General features: G+C 33.8%; 1 protein-coding gene across 1 annotated transcript in view; it reads left to right on the top strand.

Annotated features, from left to right (window-relative positions):
- The first annotated feature begins 958 nt into the window (after positions 1-958).
- Positions 959-23077, top strand: part of LOC111423903 (estrogen-related receptor) — a 24003-nt gene continuing 1884 nt past the window's right edge. Inside the window, exons 1-7 of the mRNA XM_023057286.2 lie at positions 959-1293; positions 16954-17097; positions 17169-17288; positions 21019-21145; positions 21593-21823; positions 21908-22251; positions 22329-22501. Coding sequence (XP_022913054.1) covers positions 1252-1293; positions 16954-17097; positions 17169-17288; positions 21019-21145; positions 21593-21823; positions 21908-22251; positions 22329-22501 — 1181 coding nt within the window. The 5' untranslated portion in view covers positions 959-1251. The remainder of the gene's footprint in view (positions 1294-16953; positions 17098-17168; positions 17289-21018; positions 21146-21592; positions 21824-21907; positions 22252-22328; positions 22502-23077) is intronic.

Genomic DNA, 23077 nt, shown 5'->3' with positions numbered 1-23077 from the left:
ATCATTCGTGTTTAGCCTCTACTATTAAGCTATGTGTCATTTTATGTGGGACAGTGGAAGTGCATAGCATTTATAGCATTTATGTTATATGAAATTCCTGGTATATGAAAATATAGTGCAGATCAACATGGGTTATTAAGGATGAGTGTTTTACTTTTATTAATTATTTAAAGTAGGAATAATGTTTTTATTGCACTTTCCTATTTTTTTTTATTTAAGTGGATTGGGAAAGAATTTTCTATATAAGTTTTAAAATAGAAAACAAGTCTGAGATTACATTGCCAAGTTTAAAACAAACTACTTGAAGTTACGATTGAATCATAGATATTGGATATCTCAGCAATCGTCTTGAGAGTGCAACGAATAGAAACCGTTTGATTAGGCAAATTTAATTATCGAATCGGTCCGGTCTTAGATAAAATCACTACGGGACCGAGCTTCCATCCGAGCGAATAAAACTTGCGGGCGCAAGAAAGTACTTTTCACTCGACCTACTATCTTTGAACTTCTGCACTATATACACGACGTTTAGAAAGTTAACCGGGCGCCTTCACTCCGAATAAAAAAAAATCTGATAATAGAAACGATTTTTCGTTTCGTTTTCGGTTACTAAAAATAGGAGTTATTAAATTTTACACATTATAAATTAATCTCGGTTTATTATTGTTCGCGTTTTAATATCCGGATTTTCAATTAATTTTCTTGAAAATGTTTAATTTGTTTGTTTATACATAACATAGAATGGTTGGGGAAAAAATAAATTTGAAAAGTTTTTTTTAAGTGTAAGTAAGTAACATCATCACGTTTAAAGTGATCGATCAGGTTTTTTGTATCTTTCTTCGTCTGACGGTGAGAGATGTCTCATGTATAAAATTTTTTTTATTCGTTGTTTCTATTTCCCGTGGCGGGCACGGCATCGGGAGGGCCGTTGCCGAAATTCGCCGACGAATTTTGTTACTGCACGTCCTTCACTCGGCGAGCACGTGGTTCATTTCGCTTGGTAACCGTCTGATTTCAGTCAGTTGTAGCCTTCAGCTCAGTCAGTAGCCTTCGTTTCTCGCTCCGTGTCCCGTACAGTTACATAAAAGGGGCTTTCGCCAGACGAAAATTTGTTCGCGATTTGTTATGGTCATGTGACACGCATCGCGTTTTCCACGAAGTGACACTTTGGGTTCGCCGACAACGTTTCAATTCGAAACTATCCCCCCGCAACTTTTATTATTTAATTTCACGGATTTTCTTTTTACGTCGATGTGCTCATACATGAAAATGGACACGTGGATGCAAGATGTGGTACGTAAAATTAAATTTTAATTAATTAACTTTTTATCCTGGGAAATTTTCGCTATTTATTATATTCATTTTTGGAGGGAAAATCGAAATCTTCGTTTCCGAGTTGCTAAGCGAATTGCGGCCTCCAAACGGGATGTTTTTAGAATCGACGATCGTGTATGGTTAATGTTACTCGGTTATGTTTTATTTTCGGTTTCTGCCGTACAGCCGTGACCTAAGTCATTCTTCGCAACGCGATCTCCAGCCAAAAAATTGCTGTTAAAATAAAAATAACGTTCCCTCTCTGCGTGGCGGTGCATCTGAGGATAAATATTTAGACTGGTTCTTTTATTTTTAAAACTTTCCTACAGGCAAGTGTTAATTTTTCTTTAAAACAAACCAAAAATGACTTTATATTTTTCTCATTAACTTCAAAGTCTAGACATAATTTACCTTCATTTAATAACATCTCATTAAATAATCTTATTTGAAAATCCATTAAGATATAATTTTCTTGTAGTTGTTTCTGTTTTTTCTGTATTTTCCACATATCTAGGTTATTAAAAATAGATACCTACAACACCAAGACATGTTTGAGACAACCATTAGTTTATGTTATTTATTTTTAAACATCCATAAAGTTTTGAACTACCCTGGAAAATGATGCTTTGGCTGAAACGATATTTTTTATTCAGGTACTATTAGTTTTCATACGATCATTTCGGTTGTTTACATTGTTGGATAAGCGGAATATTCTTTATGTATTTATGAAAATGCGATGTGAGATCATCGTTAGAAATTGCGGAACGCGTTTGAAAATTGGAGAAATAAACTATGTTTTAAGGATAATAAACGTATCAGGGTTTTATGGATGTGTAACAATGTAATATTTCCTGTCATTTCCTTTGATGAATGATTTGAATAAAAAATAAGGACAATTATTTCTTCATAGATAAACGCTACGTTTTGTATCCGACCTTGAAAATATTTTTAAACATGACCCTGATGGTTTCTCTAAAAACTTATATCTCTCGCTTGTTGAGCCTCCAAAACGCCATTTAAAAGCGCGTTTCGCTTATACAAATATACACTGGATAAATATAGACGTTCGATTGACCTAGGTTAGTTTGGTTAACTTTTTTTTCCCATTTTTCGCACGTATATTGTTTTATTCTTAGATTAGATAAGAGATTATATTTTTTCATTTTATTACACTTGTTCATGATAAAAAAAATTCAAAAATATATTATAACCGCTGTAAAAGAAAATATCTCAAGTATGTAGTCAACGTAATAGTCTTCCTGATTCCACTAGAATACAGTTTCTTTTGTTCGTGATCGAATTTCAAACTGTTTCCCCCTAGTACGTATTTGCTCTCTCTTTCTTCGGCAATGCGTTGCGTGGGCGTGACGAAATCCAGATTCAGTGCCAAGGTCTCGATCGCCTCGCGATGTCGACCACAGACGACGGCCAGACAAGGAAGAGAAAAAGGGTTCCTTCATAGGATAGACGAAAAGAGATTTTTGGTCCCAGAATATCATCATCTCTCGCTGTTTTCCTGTTCCTTTCTCGTCTCTCCCACCACTTCCTGGCAAAAGCTTTGCAGACAACTATGACGTCACTGTATACTTTGGACATTCCTTCTCAACAATTTGTCTTATGCGACCATTCCATTTCACATTGAAGATTTAGACATTTTTATTAAATAGAAAAGATGAAATTGTTGAAGGAAAATAATTAAGTTGCAAGTAATTTAATGATACAATATATTTCATAACGTTAATGCTGAAACAAGGAAGACAATTTTAAAGAAGGTACAATAATGTATAAAATGTTAATTTAGTCATAATTGTAGTCTTACTTAAAAAGTATCAATCAGCACATAGCTAAACTATTAGAAATAATAATTAACAAATCCAAAAAGAAAGAATATTTGCGAATTAGATAAACTAAAGTTAGAAAGGTGCTAAAAGTATAAAAGTAGAACCATCGGGGTCAAAAGAGTTAGAGATACGCTTGATTGGGAACTGACAGTCGATGTTTTGTGTATTGTCTATATGTAAAAAGACTAATCACGAGCATCGTACAACATCTCTTTACTGATAGAGAAGTCAGGGGAGCCAAGAAGCGTACGCTTGATGTCTATATCGAATACAAGAAAATCTGAGCTGACAGTTTGTACACAAATTTGATACTCTGCATCCAAAGCGTTGTGATAAAATGAACAAACGATGATTGATTGAACAAAGACTTCACTGTAGCCCATAAGACATGATTAATTAATTGTCACGTGCAGTCCGAGCTATAGCGTACATTTAAAAAAATCGAGAATCTGATTCGATTAAAAACAGTCCAGTATCATAACATATGCTCAACCATCTCCTCGTCGGCTATTCAACATCGTCGGCTAGGCCCAACAAATTGAGGTGTCTTTAATCGGAAGTGCCCAGTAAAGACATTCACTAGAACTTTAATGCTGCTACGAGTAAGTCCTAAGATATTTCCGGGTTTGACAGTGGTGATGTTTATTTATTTCACCAACTGCTGTCTCTGGCCTCACAAATGCTTTAGCGCTGCCCTCTCGTGCTAGCTCATCTACCGCTTCATTGTCGGCAACCCCAGAGTGATCTGAGACTCAGATCAGAGAAACTCTGTTGTCACAACTTAGTATGTTTGAAGTTCTTTTGCAGTCATTAACCAGAGCCGACAGCGTTTTCACGGCCTGCAACGCCTGGAGAGCGGTTTGACTGTCTCAGAAGAATCGTACTGTCATGTTCTTGACGCGTACTGTCGTGTCCCCCTGAAATACAGTACAGTCCCCAGGCTGTACTATCGGCAAAAACTGAAAATTTTGCAAAAACGACAATCGCAAATATCTCACTTATTATCATAGATGGAGTATTATAAATAAAACATTATATGGGCAACTTTTTACGAAGAATTCAGTGGCGTAGGTAGAATTTTTTTCCCATCATTTATTTTCGAGATTTTAGACGTAACTTTATTTTTTTAAATGGAAACCATAGTTGGCTATGACTTAAAATAATTTGTTATTTTCTTCTGATAACAAATATATATAGTTTGTGGGGTATATTTCTTATGGTTATTGAATAATTAACAAAAATTCATTTTGTTCTGTCTAAAACTAATGTATGTATTTAAAAGTTAATGTTGCTATGGTGATAACCATACATACTATGATGGAACATAATGTATCAAATAATTGCCAAAGTTTGTATTTAAAAATTCGATAACAACTCTGGCATTATGTGCTGGTACGATGCACCAGCATGTTAAGTGTCAAAGTATAACAAAACTGAATAAAACTTTACAATGAATTTCGAAAATTATGAAAAATGTAACATGATGGAATGCTATATGTTATCAGATAAGAATGCGACGTTAGCCGCGGAATTTTATTTCACAAGATATCCAGAAAGAAGACAACCGCACGTAAGAACCTTCAGCCGGTTCGCAGAAAATTTAATGGATATTTGGTCCTTCCCCAAACCACATACAAAAACATACCAAAATGACCTGCAAGAGAAATTGCAACAAGACGTCTCACCCAAAAGCCGCTGCTCCCGAATATGAAAGAAAAATAAGTATAAACCATACAAAGCGGGGCTAACTCATTATTTACGTACCGGAGATGTCAATCTAAGATTAAAATTTTGTAGATGATATTTAGAAAAATTAAATAATCTGCTGTTTGTTCAAAATGTCATCTGGACCGATGAAGTCTCTGAGTGTTCAAAGAAGATTGGGGTTCAATGTATGGTGTGCCCTTTTAGATAATAGAGTTTTGGCATATAGTATCTACCATAAAAACTTAAACTCAGGGAAATACCTCAATATATTAAGGCAGCACATTGAGCCTTTTTAGAGGTATTAATGTCTATCATATAACCTCTAAAAACACAGAGAGTTATCTACCAGGCGTGGCAAATAGTGTGACGTAGAGTGCGAGCAACCAACCCGTAGTCGACTACAAAAATACAATGGATGTAGCAGTCCTGTTAGATTCTACTGTCCTTACTACAAACTTTGGCAATAATTGGAAACAATGCTTTCCCTCATGGTATGGTTATCACCATAACAACATTAAGTTTTAAATACATACAATAGTTTTAGAAAGAACAAAAAAAATTGATACATTATATTCCATCATAGTATGTATGGTTATCACCATAGCAACGTTAACTTTTAAATACATACATTAGATTTAGATGGAACAAAATGAATTTTTGTTAATTATTCAATAACTATAAGAAATATACCCCACAAACTATATACAATGCGATCAAGAAAGCCGGTCCGCTAAAAACTACTTTCCCAAGTGCTTGATACCAATAGTTACTGCCCTCGTCACAGTGGTCACACCCTCCGTCCACTTGTTTTAATAGTGGTGGGGAAATGGGAGGAAACTTTTAGTTTAGTAAACATAACCTTAAAAACTCACACGCACAAAATTAAAAAAGCTACTCTCGTTAAACAAGATTCGAAATAAATTTTCTCTGGAGTTAGATTGGTGGATGTAAATTTAAATTATGATGAAAATATTTAAAAAGGATTAATTAAAAAAAGAAAACCCTTTAAACTATTCTTTTGTAATTAATTTATTTCATAAATCACAAAAAGATCTTTTATTTTATTATATAAATGAAGGTTTAGAAGTTTTATTTATTATATTCAAAATTTCAAAATGTTGACCATTCTAAACATAAAGTGATTCTTCTTTTCATATTATCGAAGACCTGTACAAGATGCTTTGCAGTTATTTGTTGAACATTGTGTCGTATTGCATCTTCCAATTCTTCTATGGTATGTAAACGGTTTTTGTAGACAGAATTTTTGAAATGACCAAATAAAAAGAAATCTAGTGGTGTTAGATCGGGTGAGCGAGGTGGCCAACATCCTCTACCGATTACTCAATCATCATAAAATTCATGAAGGAATCTTTTGTTTGTTCGTGCAGTTGCATTGTCATGTTGAAAAAATCCTTCTTCCAATTCATCATCATGTAATTATTCAATGAATTCTTGTAACAAAGCACTTTGACAACTTTTCTAATGTCATGACATAAGGTAATTCACTACATTTTCCAGGCATGTCTCCCTAAATTCCTTTACACAAAGACTTGTTGAATATTTCCATACCCCATTTTGATCTTTTACTCCATTTCGAAGATAAGGTTGGAGAAGAAACTTTGAAACTTGTCTTCTTCTAAGGTGAACGGCATGATTTAACCTAAAAATAAATCAACGAAATTTATACCAAACTAATTTAAAATAAAATAATTATTTACCTTAGAGAAAAATCACAATCGAATTTTTGTCTTAATAAAGACAGATAAAATTAAATAAAACCGCAATAAATTCAAAATGAAATATTGAAAACATCAAACTCCAAAACCAAGAACACGACTCTGAGCTCAGCTGATCGAAACCATTGAAACTAAAAATCGATATCACCTCGTCGACCAATAAGAACGTTGAAAATTAAAAACAAGTAGAGATGGGAGGAGGCTGTGACGAGGGCAGTAAATATTGGTATCAAGCGCTTGGGAAAGTAGTTTTTAGCGGACCGGCTTTTTTGATCTCTCGGTATATTTGTTATCAGAAGAAAATAACAAATTATTTTAAGTCATAGCCAACTATGGTTTCCATTTAAAAAAATAAAGTTACGTCTAAAATCTCGAAAATAAAAGATGGAAAAAAAATTCTACCTACGCCACTGAATTCTTCTTAAAAAGTTACCCATATAATGTTTTATTTATAATACTCCATCTTTGATAATAAGAGAGATATTCGCGATTGTCGTTTTCGCAAAATTTTCAGTTTTTGCCGATAGGGCGAAAACAAAAGACGATAGCTGTTCGGAGTTTTCGGCATTAGCATTTTCTCGAAAAACGAGATCATGACATGTAAGCTACTTTTTTTCTATCTCTTTTAGTTTCGGAGATAGCCTATGCGGACATCGAAATTGGGACACCCTGTACACTATACTCGATACCAGGAGCATTAACTATATAATAACATCATCTATAGCGTAACTAAACCTAAAACTGAAGAATGATTTATCTGATAGTTTTAAAACTTATTAGGTTCAACTCCATAAAGGTGTTTTCAAAATGATAAGAAATTTTACTTTAACTGTAGGATATTATAGTATGTTATATATTATATGGGACAAATAAATGAACGCACTACATAACGTTGGTGAACTAAACAGAATCCCTGATCTAGGTCCAGCTCACATCTGCATCGCGAAGAATACAACTTGCTTCTATCCTCGCCTTTTGGCATATCTCTTATGTTGTAAATTGTAACAATTTCTCCTAGCAAAAAAATACAAAAGGGGGCAAAGCCGAAACCCTAACATGTTATATAATTGATCATTTAGCGATAAATTTGATTTATTCGATGAGTACTGATTGCGTCTAAAGCGGGAGAAACTAGTATATCATGTTTCATGCCACATGGGAGTGTTGAAATTTAGTTGTTGTTATATGAATAGTAACTTAGTGTACAAGATCATAGCTTAGGATTTTTGAATTACATTTACCTGATAACTAAGACACGATAAGAGTGGTAAATGTTGCGGCAATGCATCATCACTACCTTATGCTTAAGTAGTCCCAACTAGTAACTATAGGTTCAACCTAAATAACCCTTTAGCATAACTTACATTTATGATACTTAATATATTTAGACAAATAGATACTTAGTCCATAATAACGTTATCTCCAATGTGGAAATGCATTTTTGCAGCCATAAAGCAACATTCTGTAGTAACAGAAATAGAAGTACCGAACTGGTATTCCTATTCCTGTAATATTTGAAGTAACGAATCGCTGGAATAATTCATTTAATTTAATATCGTCTTTAATACTATTAGGCTATTCTTTGATTATCAATTTTTACATCCTTAGTTGTGTTATCGTCAGATATATCCGGATGTATGGGTTGAAAAAAATGAAACAATTCAGAGAAAGTCTGCTTCAATATTACTTCAAATTCAACCATTTTGTTAGGTTTAATAGAGGCTGGAAATAACTTTCAGGACACAGACCGGCGAAGAGTATGATAATTCCGTCGCAAAAGAAAACCAAACAAGTTTTATGCTTCACCAAAGGGGACCTAAGATCGCTTTCAGCTTTCCTGACCAACCATGCGTCCCTAAAATACCATCTCTTCAATATTGGACAAGCTGAGAATCAAACTTGACACAAAATTTTGGAAAACTTTACCTGACATGAAGAAACAAGACCTTGAAGCAATACAATAATTATAAATTGATTTAGATAATCAACTTTACACTGTTATTATAGAAACAATATCCATGGAGATTAAATTCAAGGTTGCCAAAAAAGTACAAGAACCAATAAAGGATTAATCATCATTACCTTTCAATTAATAATTGAATATTAAAAGCATTCAAAAGACATCTCATCGTCTAATACATAAAATGATGCTCGAGTAATAAAAATAAAACTAGATCAATGTGAAATTTTTCAAGGATTACATTTTGTATAAACTGATGCTAAAAATATGCTGTCTTTTCCTACGGTTACACTGATCCACGTAAATTTGGAGATCGTTGTAAAATTCATATCACGTTTGATTCTTTATATTGCATAATTTATTTTCCTTTCAAATCTCTCTCGCATCGTTTTCCTTTAACAATTTGTCATCTGCATCCTATATTGCATATTTAAATTTTACGTTATACATTTAGATGTTTTTAATGTTATTGTTATGTAAGAATTCTAGGAAAAGGAATTATAAGAAAATGTTGGAAAAAATGCCTAAAGCTTATTGTTGTTACTAAAACGTCATTTATTTTCTTTTAAACGATACGTTTAAATGTTTGGTGATTCACAGTATGACCTTGCGACATCGGCATTATGTAAGCCTGAAAGCGAAGAATTCGAACCATTTTCTGAGTACTCGAGTGAGAAAATCGCTGAAAGTAACGTTGCCGTTTGAGCACGCGAACCGTTCGAATTATTTTCCGGGGACGAGGTCGTTTGTAATATAACCACGTAGTAGAGCTTCCAATGTGATTTATGATTGGTCGTGTTTTTGTATCGCTATAATGTGAAAAATGCTTCGCCCCGCGCCGTCGATTTCCCTTTCGCACTTTTTTATTATTCGATTTTGTTTCGTTGTGTGTCGAGAATGAAAACAAAAAAAAAGTAAATTTGCCGTCCGGGAATTGGGAGAGTGCGAGAGTAGACTGACCTAATGTGTCGGCTGTAAAATGGTGATAAAAGAAGTCGTTAAGTAACGGGGGGCTTAGCCGAAATTGGCCCGCATAATGTCGTCTTCCATGTGCAAGGTCATTCTCGTCTGGAAGTCGTTAAATTCACATCTCAAGTCCCATGGGAGTTAACGTTTTAGTTTCAAGTTATTCAACTGAATTTTTTACATTAATTTTTGAGACGTCTGAAATAATCTAAGAATATATTAAATAGTTTAACATTTTAAAGTTGTCAGGTCAATAAGTCATCTTTTACCGGGCGCGTCCACCCGAAAGTAAACACCTGGTCCGACCAAAATGTTTCCAAGCGTAGACTTTGCCAAATTTTACATTCAAATCAAATGCAATTTGATTACCTAATCTCGCTCCTCCGTTCACTTTCTTGCAAGTCACTGTCTGATTCCCCGGTTTCCAGGTGAGCGAGATGCAAATTCCTCTATCGTAATTTATTAACGGAAACAGCTGATTTATAATAATAGGTGTTTTTGAAATGGGAGCCACGCTAACCTTGAACGTCTAAAAAAAATCTTTATTTCTCAAACCGAGTAACCTTAACAATATAAAAACATAAAAATTGGTCAGTAATTTATCATTAAATAACCGTTGGTTAAGTAACGGTATAATAATTTTTTTCGACGTAAACGTTACGGTATCTCAGCGAAGTTTTATGTTGGGGTAGGCAAAGGATTAAAGCGCCTCCAATCTCCAAATGAGATTAATTTATGACGAGATAAGGAGTATTTTTAAACTTCCAACTTCCAACATCATGTGATCGTCACGAATTTTATACGACGGAATTTTTTGTCCTGTTATAAATTTTAATTTTTAACTTTGAGTTTGGTTATATTTAAGTACACATACACCTTTTTATAATACAGTAAAACCTCGATATAATGGATTAATACGGGAAAGGAAGTGGAGGTTGTAGCCAAAAGTCCGTTATATGAAAAATTTGTGAAAAAACAGGTGCACAACTCTAAAGATGCATGGTTAAACCCGAAACTTTCTAGTTTTATGTCAATAAAAACATGTAACAATCTAACGTTGAATAACAACTAGCATTAACTAGAACTAACACTAACATTAGAACTAACACTTAACCTCGAACTAGAAACATTCGGGTTTACCCCAGGTCTAGTGTTCGCTCTAGAGCTAGTGTTAGCTCTAGTTTTAGTTAATATTTAGATTGTTTTAGATTTCTATTAAACTAAAACTAGAACTAACACTAGACCTACAACTAGAATCATTTAGGTTTAGCCGCACGTCTCTAAAGACGGCTAAACCCAAATGTTTCTAGTTCTAGGTCTAGTGTTAGTTCTAGTTCTATACTAGCAGTGTTACTATGTGGAACTAATACTATACCTAGAACTAGAATCATTTGGGTTTAGCCACACGTCTCTAAAGACGGCTAAGCCCCAATGATTCTAGTTCTAGGTATAGTGTTAGTTCTAGTTTTACACTAGCACTGCTACTATCTAGAACTAACATTATACCTAGAACTAGAATCATTTGGGTTTAGCTGCACGTTTCTAAAGACGGCTAAACCCAAAACTTTTTTGTTTTAATTTTTATTCAGTGTTAAATTGTTGTAAAGTTTTGTTGATTGAAACTAGAACTAACAGTAGGGCTAAAACCAGAAACATTCGGATTTAGCCGTCTTAAGAGACGTTCGGCTAAACCCAAAGGTTTCTAGTTCTAGGTCTAGTTTTAATTCAATAAAAATATATAACAATTTAACGTTGAATAACAACTAAAACTAGAACTAACACTAACATTAGAACTAACACTAAACCTAGAACTAGAAACATTCGGATTTGGCCGTCTTAAGAGACATACAGCTAAACCCGAATGTTTCTAGTTCTAGTTTTAATTCAATAAAAATATTGGTTCAATTAATGTTAAATCCAAAGTTCGAACGCGATCCAATTAAACAAAAACCACCTTTTATGTTCGAATGTCGTTGGAATTGTATTTTATTACAACAAAAGACACCCTCTTTTGGTCGTAAAAATAATAATAAAAAATAATAATAACAGTTTATTAGTGCCATTTTTTTGGGGTCCACTTGTAGTGCAATGTCATGTCACCATCCAGAACAAAACCATCCAGTTGGCCTTGACTGAAACTCGAGGTATCGCCTTCGTTTGTTTCCGTCTGTCGCACAGTCAACTATACAATTTGTTTTAGTTGTTTTCTAAAATAGTTCAAGTGCAAGGCTACAACTCAAATTTCATTATCACATTTAGTCACTAATTTATTAATAACATACAGGGTATGTATACAGCTGTATGAACAAACCCAATCCAAAGTCATAGTGACGGCTAAAGTAAAAATATCAATTTCAATTATTATTGTTGTTTGTAAATGGAATTTTTAAGTTCATTTTGGTTGGTTTTAATGGTTTATTACGGTCTGGGGATCGAGCGTTGGTAGAATTAGCACATTAACAGGGTGCCGAAAATAAAAACGTTAATGCACTTTGTTCTTTATGGAAATTTATTTCAACGTGGGCGGCGGCAGTGGGTAAATTAAGTTTTCGGTCGGATTGCGCCGCGACAACCGGATGCAGTAGCGAGAGTTTGGGCGCATTCTTTTCAAGTTTATACAATTCCCGAGATTATGCTCGGTTTTCAACAACGACTTTTTTTCCGATTCAGATAAGGTAAACAAGGCGAGGTAAACAGATTTTGTTTTGGACCGTAAACTTTATGAACCCGCTAATTTATGCGCTAAATAGCTGTGTTCTTTAGTACATGGATATTATTCAATTATTTACGGCGTTGCTAAATGAAAAATGATGTGGTTAATGGCAAAAAAAGCTTTTTTCGATGAATAATGTAAATCAGATGGGAAGGAAACGTATTGTGCATTACGTATTTATGTGTGTCATTAAATATCGCTTTAAGCATTTTAAATGTTTTTTTATAAACATGATTGTTAACTTCTAGTATATTTACTCGATTCCTTTTTCATTTTAAAGTATACAAATGAGTTCAAAATACTTCAAATAGATACAAATTACTGTAATCATTTTTTATAGGTAAGTAAGAAATGTATTTCATTAACGTCAACTTTATAAACATAAAATATTGTATTCTACTTATAACATTAAATAAAGATATTGTCTTGTGTTACCTGAAGTCACGTTTTTTTACTCTTAATCGTCCGTTTGTGACAATAATGTCTATACCAAATCAAAGTGACTAATATATCATCTCTCAACTTAAGAAAGTTATGATGGTTTTGCAGCAAATGAGGATTAGGTACAAGGAATGTTGTAAAATATGTAAATGACTCCTTTCGACGGTCAATTTGTTCTTGTGAAAAATAGCGAACTTGGTCCTAAATAATCCTATTTTAATAAATTAATAACTTAAATTTCTTATTGCTGTGGATGTTTGGCAATGATCCAAAAGCAATTGTGTTATACATTATTCATGGTGTTATTGTGGTGGAAATATTACATGATAGTTTAGTTAAGAGCAGTTTGGTCAAATGTCGTTCACTCATGATCGATCAATGTCGCTGATTAAGATATAAAACTAATAAATATAAAAAGATATTTCCAGATGTTCTGTGATAATGACTTGAATACTAAACGTCCATAATAGATAAGAATATTAATGAACTGAGGTAGTCTATAAAAGAGAAAAAGTCGAGATAATAGACCCAGAAAATGTGACGACAAATTGTACAACAAGAGGACATGGAGATCCTATCAAGTGAGGAATGGTGAGATTAAAAGACGATACAAAATTTGAAATGTGTTCATACCACTTTCCATTGAGTGTTGAGATATCTGGAGAAGTGATCAGTGCTTTGAGTCCAAGGATAAAGATTCACAAGGTAAAATGTTCCTGGAAATTAGATGAGAATGTACTATGTGATGTGTAAGAAGAAAGAAAAATTCTATAAGTGATGAGAATGAGATGCTTAAAAGACAGTGTAGAATTCTACAGAGGACCAGATTTCTGTAGGAGTCAATGGAGAGAATCATAAAAGGTTTGAAAATGATATTAAATCCATCAATATTATGCTATCGCAGGGTGTCTAGTTACACCACACTCCTAATCCCCATTAGCCAAATTAATTTACTTACCACAAGACACTGATAAACATTTCAAAGAAGTGTTATAGATTCCATGTTTGTTTTGAGACAATAATATAAAAACTTGTTCACAATTTAGTTTGTTGGTCTTCGAAATGTTTAAGTCTGTAGGAAGCTTGAGCTGAACGGCACCGAGAAGATTATCACTGAATATTTGTCTGCGAAGAATTTACAAGTTTTGTAAAACTTAATGTATGGTATAGAAACGTTTATTTATATAGTTTAATGGTTTTTATGTTTTATGGTTTTTATGACTATCCTTTATGCTGCTACCGCCTCTGCCTATTTTTAAGTGTTTTTAGTTGTAATGTGCTGCTACCGACACTTGAGTCTGTTTAAAATTTATTATGTTTTAGGTTACTTAAATTTAATATGACTTAATGAGGTTTGGGTCATGTAAATGTTATGCCCTTACCTGCTCACGTTCCAGGCGTTAAGGATGTAATTGCGTATGGTGGCGAACATAAATATTTTTGTTGGTCATTCACGTCACACTGACCGTGGTAACCGTATATAAAGTGTAAATATAAACTCTGCTGTAAGAAATTAATCAAAACATTAAACATACAGTTAATCCAAAAAGTCTTTGTACACAAGATTTTTGAATGATTTCTTAAATTATTTATATTGAGCAGAAAAAATAAAAAAAATTATGCCAAAAATAATAACATAAAAATAAAAACTATTTTAATGCTTTTTCAATTTCACATCTCGCCCAAAAACTTGGTCTTTGAAGATCTTACTTTAGGAATTTTACACGTACAAAATTAGATTCACTCAGATTCATTGTTTAGACTCTGGACCAGTTACAATGTGGAATGGCTATGTTAGTAAACAAGGAAGACAATTAGTTAGATGAGTCAACTAATTTATTTGGTCTAGATTCGAAGATGGTAACAATAAGTTGTTCCAACAAAACAACACCACGTGCCATATCATGCAAGAACTATGCAATTAAGACGGAGAGAATTGTTATCGTAAAAGTACATAGCATCGTCCCGATTTATGTGCTCGAGTTATTTAAAATATATATAGATATCTGACACAAGATGCTCGAATATATCATTTCAAATTCGATTAGAAAAGCTTCTTTGGAATAGCTATTAATAGTATAAATACAAAGATGTATCCCTACACCTATTTACAATATATCGAACCTTATTGATGGCTTTTAATGAACCTATTTATTATTTTAAATTACGGACAAATATGAAAATTTTTTAACCCGGAATTGAAAATTTTCGATTCTAATTTTAATCTATTTTTTAGATTAATTTTAGATGGCGACTTTGTGGTTACAGAATTAGTGCCTTATACATTATCTTCTACACTATATGTTATAGATAGAGTCTATGATTCGCGTAATTACATCAAATTGCTTGTGGGATGGCTATGATCAAGCTAATCACCTGCATCAGCTATAACAATTTAAAAATGCTGCAACGTCACGTGGTTTAAGCACGTTGATTGTGGTTTTAATGTGGGAATCCATGTTGCAAGATAAAATGATTACAGAATAAAGTCTTAAATGTTTTTTACTTGTTTTATTATTATAATGTTGATAATAATGCTAATTAATGTTAGCGCTCATAGATTGAATCCCGAATTGTCTATATGATGTATAAATCAATTGTTGTATATTTTTATTGTACTAAAAGTGTACTATCATTAAATCTAGAGCTAGAAACATTCGGGTTTAGCCGTCTTAAAAGATGCACAGCTAAACCCGAAACTTTCTAGTCTAGTGAGTCTTCAGAGTCTTTAAAATGAAAATTAAAAATTTTTCATATAACTAAGTTTTGAATATAATGATACTCTATTCTCTTTAAAAGTGGGCCTTAGCCTGTTATATCGAGGTTTTACTGTATATGATTCTAAAGCACTATTCTGAAATTGTATTTTCTTACCAGCTATTTTTATTTCCTCTCTAACAAATTATTTACGCCAAGAAAACAGGTTGCCCGACGACAACGTTCGTGAATCATTTAGAAGGATTCGAGTTAATTTCCTCTTCCCAATGTAGCAGAGAGAGGCGTAGGCGTTCTTTGACATTTGGGACCGTCCCGAAATTGCGATTATCGCGAGAGTCGTTAAGGAAAGTGAAAAGTCAGGTCGTGTGCGACTAAAAACGCCATTTGCTCACGTGCGGGCGTTTAACGTCGTCGTCTAAAAACATACATTTGTCAAAAATCTTCCATCGATCCAAACAAAAGTGTAAAAAAAAGGTTCGTTGTTTGCTTTCGAAACGTGATGTTTTATTGATGACACATTTATCACAAACGGGTTGCTTCAAATCGAAAAGGATCTTATGTAACGAAAATATAACGGTTTCTTTTAACGTTTCGATTTAAAATAAATATTAGGTGTAATTAAATAAGATGCTAATGTACAATTCAAATGAGAGTGTAATTATGGTAATTGATTTTTGCGTGTTACTTAATACATAATAAACATTTGAGGTTGCGATGTCGATGAGAAAGTTAAAATGAATATAGTTTTAAGATCTTTGGGGATGTTCTTAGGAACAAAACAAACATTTACTCGTAGTCAACAACGTGTAACCTCGAGAAAAACGTCTCGTTTCTTGCAAACATTTAACCAATTAGCGTGTGATGATGTTTCGGAGAGTGTCACGTTTCAAGCAACATCTATTTAGTAATCTATTCGCAAATATGCCAATCTTTAAAGACAAGCAGAAAAGAGAATGAAAATAGTATTAAGAATGTTATTTTTCGTTAATATTTACAATTAGCTTTTAAAATTCTTGGCGTGGGCGTCCCCACCAAAAACTGACATACATCATTCGGATGCCAGAAGACTGAAAGGACGCTGTACGCGGCGCCGTATATTTTTATGTTACGGTAGGTTAGCATCTGGCGATGTAAAAATATTTATCTAACGGCCACCGACGCTTAAAACTCATAATTCGACTCTAAAACTGAGTGGCTTCGAACCGAACTAAACAAGTTTGTAAAATAACTTTCAATTGGTAAATTTAATTCGCTAAATTCTTATCTTATTAATTCATCTTAAAAAATGCATCGTTTAAAACAATTATGTAACATAACTCAAAACCTAATCTTATCTTTTCGAAAAATATATATCCAACGGATAAAAATACTCATAAGGGGGGCCCGGAGATTGTTGTGAACGGAGACAGAACACAAAATCCGATTTCACCTTTCTTATTCCGTCCGCTTTCTCCTCACCGCAAATTGCGACGCCAAACGTTGTCGTCGTCGTGTAGTCTTCGTCACATCCATGACGTCACGACCATCTAAGTTCTTGTTCATTTTGAAACTCCGCAGGTGTCTATGATGTCCGACAATGGGGTCGACGTGTCGAGCGGAATGGCGCACATCAAGAAGGAGATGGACGGCTCGTTTGCGGAGTGCTCCCCGTCCAACAGCGACATGTACTCGCCTACGACGACGGTGATGCACGATCAGGGAGTGAGTACCAGAGCGCGCCCCCTTCATAGTATCTCTCGATCCGGCGCCCGAACGCCCTATGTTCTTTGCAGATCGAGTTCACCGACAACAAGGTGCAGTATGAGAAGCTGAAGTCTCCGGGGAGTCCAGATAGACAGTACTGTTCTTCTACTACCCAACCACATACCGACTCAGGGATTGGAATTGTTGAGGTATGTATAAAAAAATAAGAAAATGAAATTTATAAGAATAAAATTTGTTAGTATAAGAAACAATTCAATTTCTTCTAATAAGATAATCGATATAAGCAATACATTTTGTGGTAGTAACATTTTTTCTTGTTGTTTGGAACAAATAATTCCAAGCTTTGTAGCGACAATTAACTTCACCGTCCCTCGATCAAGTATCTGCCTCCAGTCCATGACCTCCTCCCTCAACTCGTCACACCTGCTCACCAGATGTTCTTATCCATACAAAATTTACACATTCTCTCTTTATTTCCCATTTAATACTTATTCCTCCTTTTTGTATTTCCATATATGAATTTCCTCAACAACGATCTTGTATTCTCTTAAACCCTCAAGTTTCTAATTCCAGAGCAAATATTACTTTGAGTTGGTTCAAAAATTTTAATTCGAGGATAGTTCCAGAATTTCAAGTACGAACTACACTCATGATTATTGTTTTTAAATTAAAATTAACTCATGATCAATTAACGTTAAACATTGCTTTAAGTTTTGAGATTATTAAGTCATAACCTTGGGTACTTAATCGAACTTGGAGTTGTACAACATCTCTAGGGTGAGTTGTGTATTGAAAGCAAAGTGATATTTTCAAAAGCCCAAGAATGTGATTCTAGAATTCATAGTGGCAGCTGTTCATTAAACTGATGCGTTTCTTTTATTATATTCTAATAACATAATGTTTATCAATATAAGCAATACATTTGGTGTGGTGGTAACATTTTTTTCTTGTTGGTTGGAACAATTAATAGTTACTACATAAGATCAATTAAATCCTTGATCATAATTCCAAGCTTTATAGCGACAATTAACTTTATCGTCCCTCGTCCAAGTATCTGCCTCCAATCCATGACCTCCTCCCTCAACTCGTCACACCTGTTCTCCAGATGTTTTTATCCCTACAAAGTTTACACATCTCTCTTTATTTCCCATTTAGTACTTATTCGCCCTTTTTTCCACATCTAAATTTTGCCAATAACCACTTCTAATCTTCTCTGACATTACAGTTACTTTCCGCCCGTTTGTCCCTTTTCGCCCGTCTTCCTCATACTAATGAACACCATAATCCTTTATGATATTCCTAGTTTCCATATTTACCAACATGCATAAATTATCCTTATTTATATTCTTTGATCTTCTGACTTCGTATACTACATGTCCCTGATAATCAATTGAAATCATTACAGAACCTTTTAATATAAGCTCTACTCGTAATAAACTTTCTAAAAGTGTCCGCATTTTGTATTGATACTAGAATTGGTTCTCTGCGAAGTTTGCTTCTCGATTCAGCTTCTACTTCATTGTCATTTAACAATGGCTATAACTTCTTTCATGATAATTGTATTATTCTCTCACGTACACTGCTTAAGACCTCAGTAAATACGGTATCTTTTTAGTTCATGTCTTTAACGTTTTGTTGATATCATCTTCTGTTCTTCGCAAAATAGCATTCAACAGGAATTCTTTGTAATTAATCATTAGATCACATCCTGATCCGTAGCTTAGAAGCCTATTCGTTACAATATGATGACCAGTTTCAGGTTGATATAATGTTAATCGCTCAGCTTCGGCCACCAGCATCCTCACCTGATATGTATTTCTGAAAAGCTTGTCGAAGTCATTAGATCGCCTATTTCACTTCAACGATTTACTACCCCACTCTTTCTTCTGCGCAACTGTCCGTCCAAAATAAATTTGTCAAGCTGTAGGTGATAATATTGCAATGGGTACAAAAAACATGAATTGAACTGATGTTCCAACTGGGAATTGAAGAACATCTTTTAAGGAAAGAAATCAAAAGTCGACTAATTCAGCTTTTATTGTACAAATTCAATACCATTTGAAAAATTATGGTTTTTTAAATCTTCAAGTTTCTGATTCCAAAATTAGCAGCAACAGTCGATTATCAATTTGATACATTTACACTATTTTGGCATGGATCTGATTGATCAGCAAATATTACTTTGAGTTAATTCAAGATTATTGTTTTTGAATTCGAAACAACTCATGATCAATTGGCGTGCGTTTGTTCCAACAACAGTTGTTCCTTTAAGTATTGAGATTATTAAATCATAATTTTGGGTACTTAATCAAACTTGGAGTTGCACAACAACTCAAGACTGAGTTGTGTATTAAAAGCAAAGTGATGTTTTCGAAAGCCCAAGAATGTGATTCTAGATTTCAACCCAAAATTTGAGTTTTTAAGCGACATAAACTACAACATGGTTCATGAATAACTCGTTAATTTATTTTTTTTTCTTTTTTACTGTGTTTATGTGTCTCATTCAAATTTTAATTATGAACTGAATCGTTTTTATGGGCTTTGACAGTTCCTTTTCGAGCCTCTCAATATCTCTAAAAGCATCGGTATCAACTCGAAAGATTAATTATAACAAGTTACTTATTAGTTGCTGTTTGAAATTAATAGAATATGTTCTTACAAATATCAATGAAAGTTGTCATATTGCATGTTCCATAAAAGATCTTGCTCTTTGCACATTTATTGATAATTTGTTAATTACCTCATCTTTGTGAGAATACCCAGTTGAAATATGTCTCAAAGTATTTTTGCTTGATTTACAAGTAAACTACGCTTTGATGAAATGTGACATAATTTCACTTGCCATAAAACAACGTGAGGCATTTTGTGCTGATACTACAATTGGTTGCTGTTGTAGTTTCCGGGAGTTTGTTAGCTAAGTAATTATAATTTTTACAAGAGGCTATATTGCTGTCACTTATGAGAACGATGTCTCTCACTGCATGTTTTCCTTTTGTATTATTGTAGAGCTGTTAAATAAGCAGTGGAACATTTCTGAAGTAAGCTTTTTTAATTTTCCTCAACTAAAAGAAATATTTGTTTCTGTATTCATTATTATGGGATCTCGTGGTTCTGCTATTAGCTGTAATCATGAGAAAGTTGCTTCTGCAAGTCTTGTGTTTGACAACAACTATAACCTAGCTTCCCAGTATAAAGGTGCAGCTATATGAAAATGCAACATCTGCGTGGCAAAAAGCCTTTATCCAATATTGGGTGCAATTCCCAAGAATAAAATTTAACTTTCCACATTTTGATCCCCAGCTTAATTGAGAAATATGACACTTTGGTAATGCCTTACAGCTCTTTGCGCATTTCTTTCTTTAGACTTTTATTATTGTCTTCATTTCTGTCTTTGTTATTTCTCCACCCTGTTACTTAAAATTTTTCTCTTTCCTTTCCCATTTCTCCTTACAGAAAGAATTAAGAGAAAGATTCTCTGCCTAATCCTGTTCTTTATATTTGTAGTAATCAAAAAATATTAGAAGTAAATGAAATGTTTCAAATTAGGATCAGATTCAGTACAATCAATTTTATCAAATAGAAATCTCTTAAGAAATCCGAAAAACTTTCTCTTCGCTTGAAAAGAATACGAAATATCTAATTAATTTTTTGTAATAATAAAAATTTGCTTAGATTTCATTTATAGATTTTGCTTTCAATTCAATTTCTATGTATTCCCAAAACCCAGTTCACCAAGGTCGTAATGGTTTAATCTGATTAAATCTTCTACGTGACGAATCGGGTCTAGACGCGGTAATCACACCCGGATGGGTTTTATGTAGATCGCTCGAATACATCCATTGCAAATGAGATTCGATTTCGGGAGTAGATCTGCGTTCGGGGAAGTATAAATTACATTCGGGATTTTCCTTTTTGTAGGATGGGATGAAGGAGGAGGATTCTCCGCGGAGACTTTGCCTGGTTTGTGGGGACGTCGCCTCCGGATTTCATTATGGTGTCGCTTCCTGTGAGGCTTGTAAAGCGTTTTTTAAGCGTACTATTCAGGGTATGTATCAGAAAAGAAAAAGAGAATTTGTTTAATTGGGTTAATAAGAAAGGAATGTTATTGAAAAATTCTTGACATAAAGTAGTAGGGTTAAACACGGTGGAAAATGGAAAATATTTTTGATCGAAACGGCATCATCTGACCGCAACCGTCGTAAAGTTAACGATCGCGTTTAAAAAACAAAAATTTAATCGGTATGCGCTCGTTAAGCAACACTTTACGACATAATTTAGCGGTGATAATAAAACGTTGGTGGAAGTTATCCCGCGTTCCTTTGGGTAAAACGTTAAATTTTATTGGTTGTTTTTGGGGAGAAAAACGTAAAATGTTACTTTTAACTTCTATGCCTTAAGCTCGAAGGGGGTTCATTAAAATTACAATTTGATTAGTCTATTAAAAGATCAACAGAAAATATCCTTTGAAATTGCTTCTATTATTAATTCATAGGAAACATAGAATATACATGTCCAGCTTCCGGTGAATGTGAAATAAATAAACGAAGAAGAAAAGCGTGTCAAGCATGTAGATTTACAAAATGTTTAAGATCAGGAATGTTAAAAGAAGGAGTACGATTAGATAGGGTACGAGGCGGGCGGCAAAAGTACAGAAGAAACCCAGAAAGTCCATATCAAGTACAAGTAGTTTCCGCGCAACAACGTGCTACAGTTTGTCTCGATGGTAAGCTCCTCAAATTCCATCATTTCATACAATAATCTCATCCGTATATAACTATTAACATCTAGTTTTAACTTTTATCTTCAGATATTAAGATGTTAGAAGCTTTGGTTAGTTGCGAACCCGAAATATTAGAATCGAACACAACGTTAGAAAATAACAAATACAAAACATTATCGATATTAAGCGATCTGTATGATAAAGAATTGGTCGGAATTATTGGCTGGGCTAAACAGATTCCAGGATTTACAGATTTATCACTTAACGATCAAATGCGATTATTGCAATCCACTTGGGCTGAAATTCTCACATTGACGTTAGCGTACAGAAGTCTACCACTTACTGGACAGAGAAAATTAAAATTTGCTAGTGATTTTAGTTTAGAGGAGAAACAAGCTAAAGAATGTGGAGCTTTGGAATTATATCAAACGGTACAAAATATATTTCATATAATTTTATAAATTTAATTCTTTTCACATACATTTTTGAGTGTAACTATGTTTTTTAGTGTTGTCACGTTTGTGAAAGATTAGAAGTCCTTTCGATACAAAAAGAAGAATACTACCTCTTAAAAGCCCTAGTATTGGCTAATTCCGATGTAAAACTTGAAGAATGTCACAATTTAAAAAGGTTTCGAGATGCGATACTTTCAGCACTAGTTGATGTTGCCAATATACTCAGGTATTTGTAAATACAGTAAAACCTCGATATAACGGTGTCCGTTATATGAAAAACTTTTAATTTGTACTTTAAACTGTTTGAATGAATAATTTTAATGCACACAAAAAAGAGGACGGATATATCTCGCAGAGCTTGATGGCCCGTTCGTGACGTCACGTATGGGTAGGCAACTACTATTTTACTCTTTGAGTTAGCAAATGCTTAATTTATTCTATTCGTGTTTTGTAATGTTGTTAGATTTATATTTAAGCTTCATAATATAAAATAAAGATCTTGATCGAGTTTAGCAGTGCGCCTCTTAAGATGGCTAAACCTGAATGTTTCTTCTAATAGTTTTAGGTTTAGTGTTGAATAACAATTAAAACTAGAACTAACACTAGACCTAGAACTAGAATCATTCACGCATTTAGCCGCACGTCTCTAAAGACGTGCGGCTAAACCCGAATGATTCTAGTTCCAGGTATAGTGTTAGTTTTAGTTATACACTTACACTGCCACTAGAACTGACATTAGACTTAGTACTAGAAACATTCGGGTTTAGCTGCATGTCTTTAAAGACGACTAAACCCGAATGAT

The sequence above is a fragment of the Onthophagus taurus genome, chromosome 7, assembly GCF_036711975.1.
Source record: "Onthophagus taurus isolate NC chromosome 7, IU_Otau_3.0, whole genome shotgun sequence".
NCBI lineage: Eukaryota > Metazoa > Arthropoda > Insecta > Coleoptera > Scarabaeidae > Onthophagus > Onthophagus taurus.
Note: the sequence above shows the minus strand (reverse complement) of the source record. Positions and strands in the feature narration are given on the sequence as shown.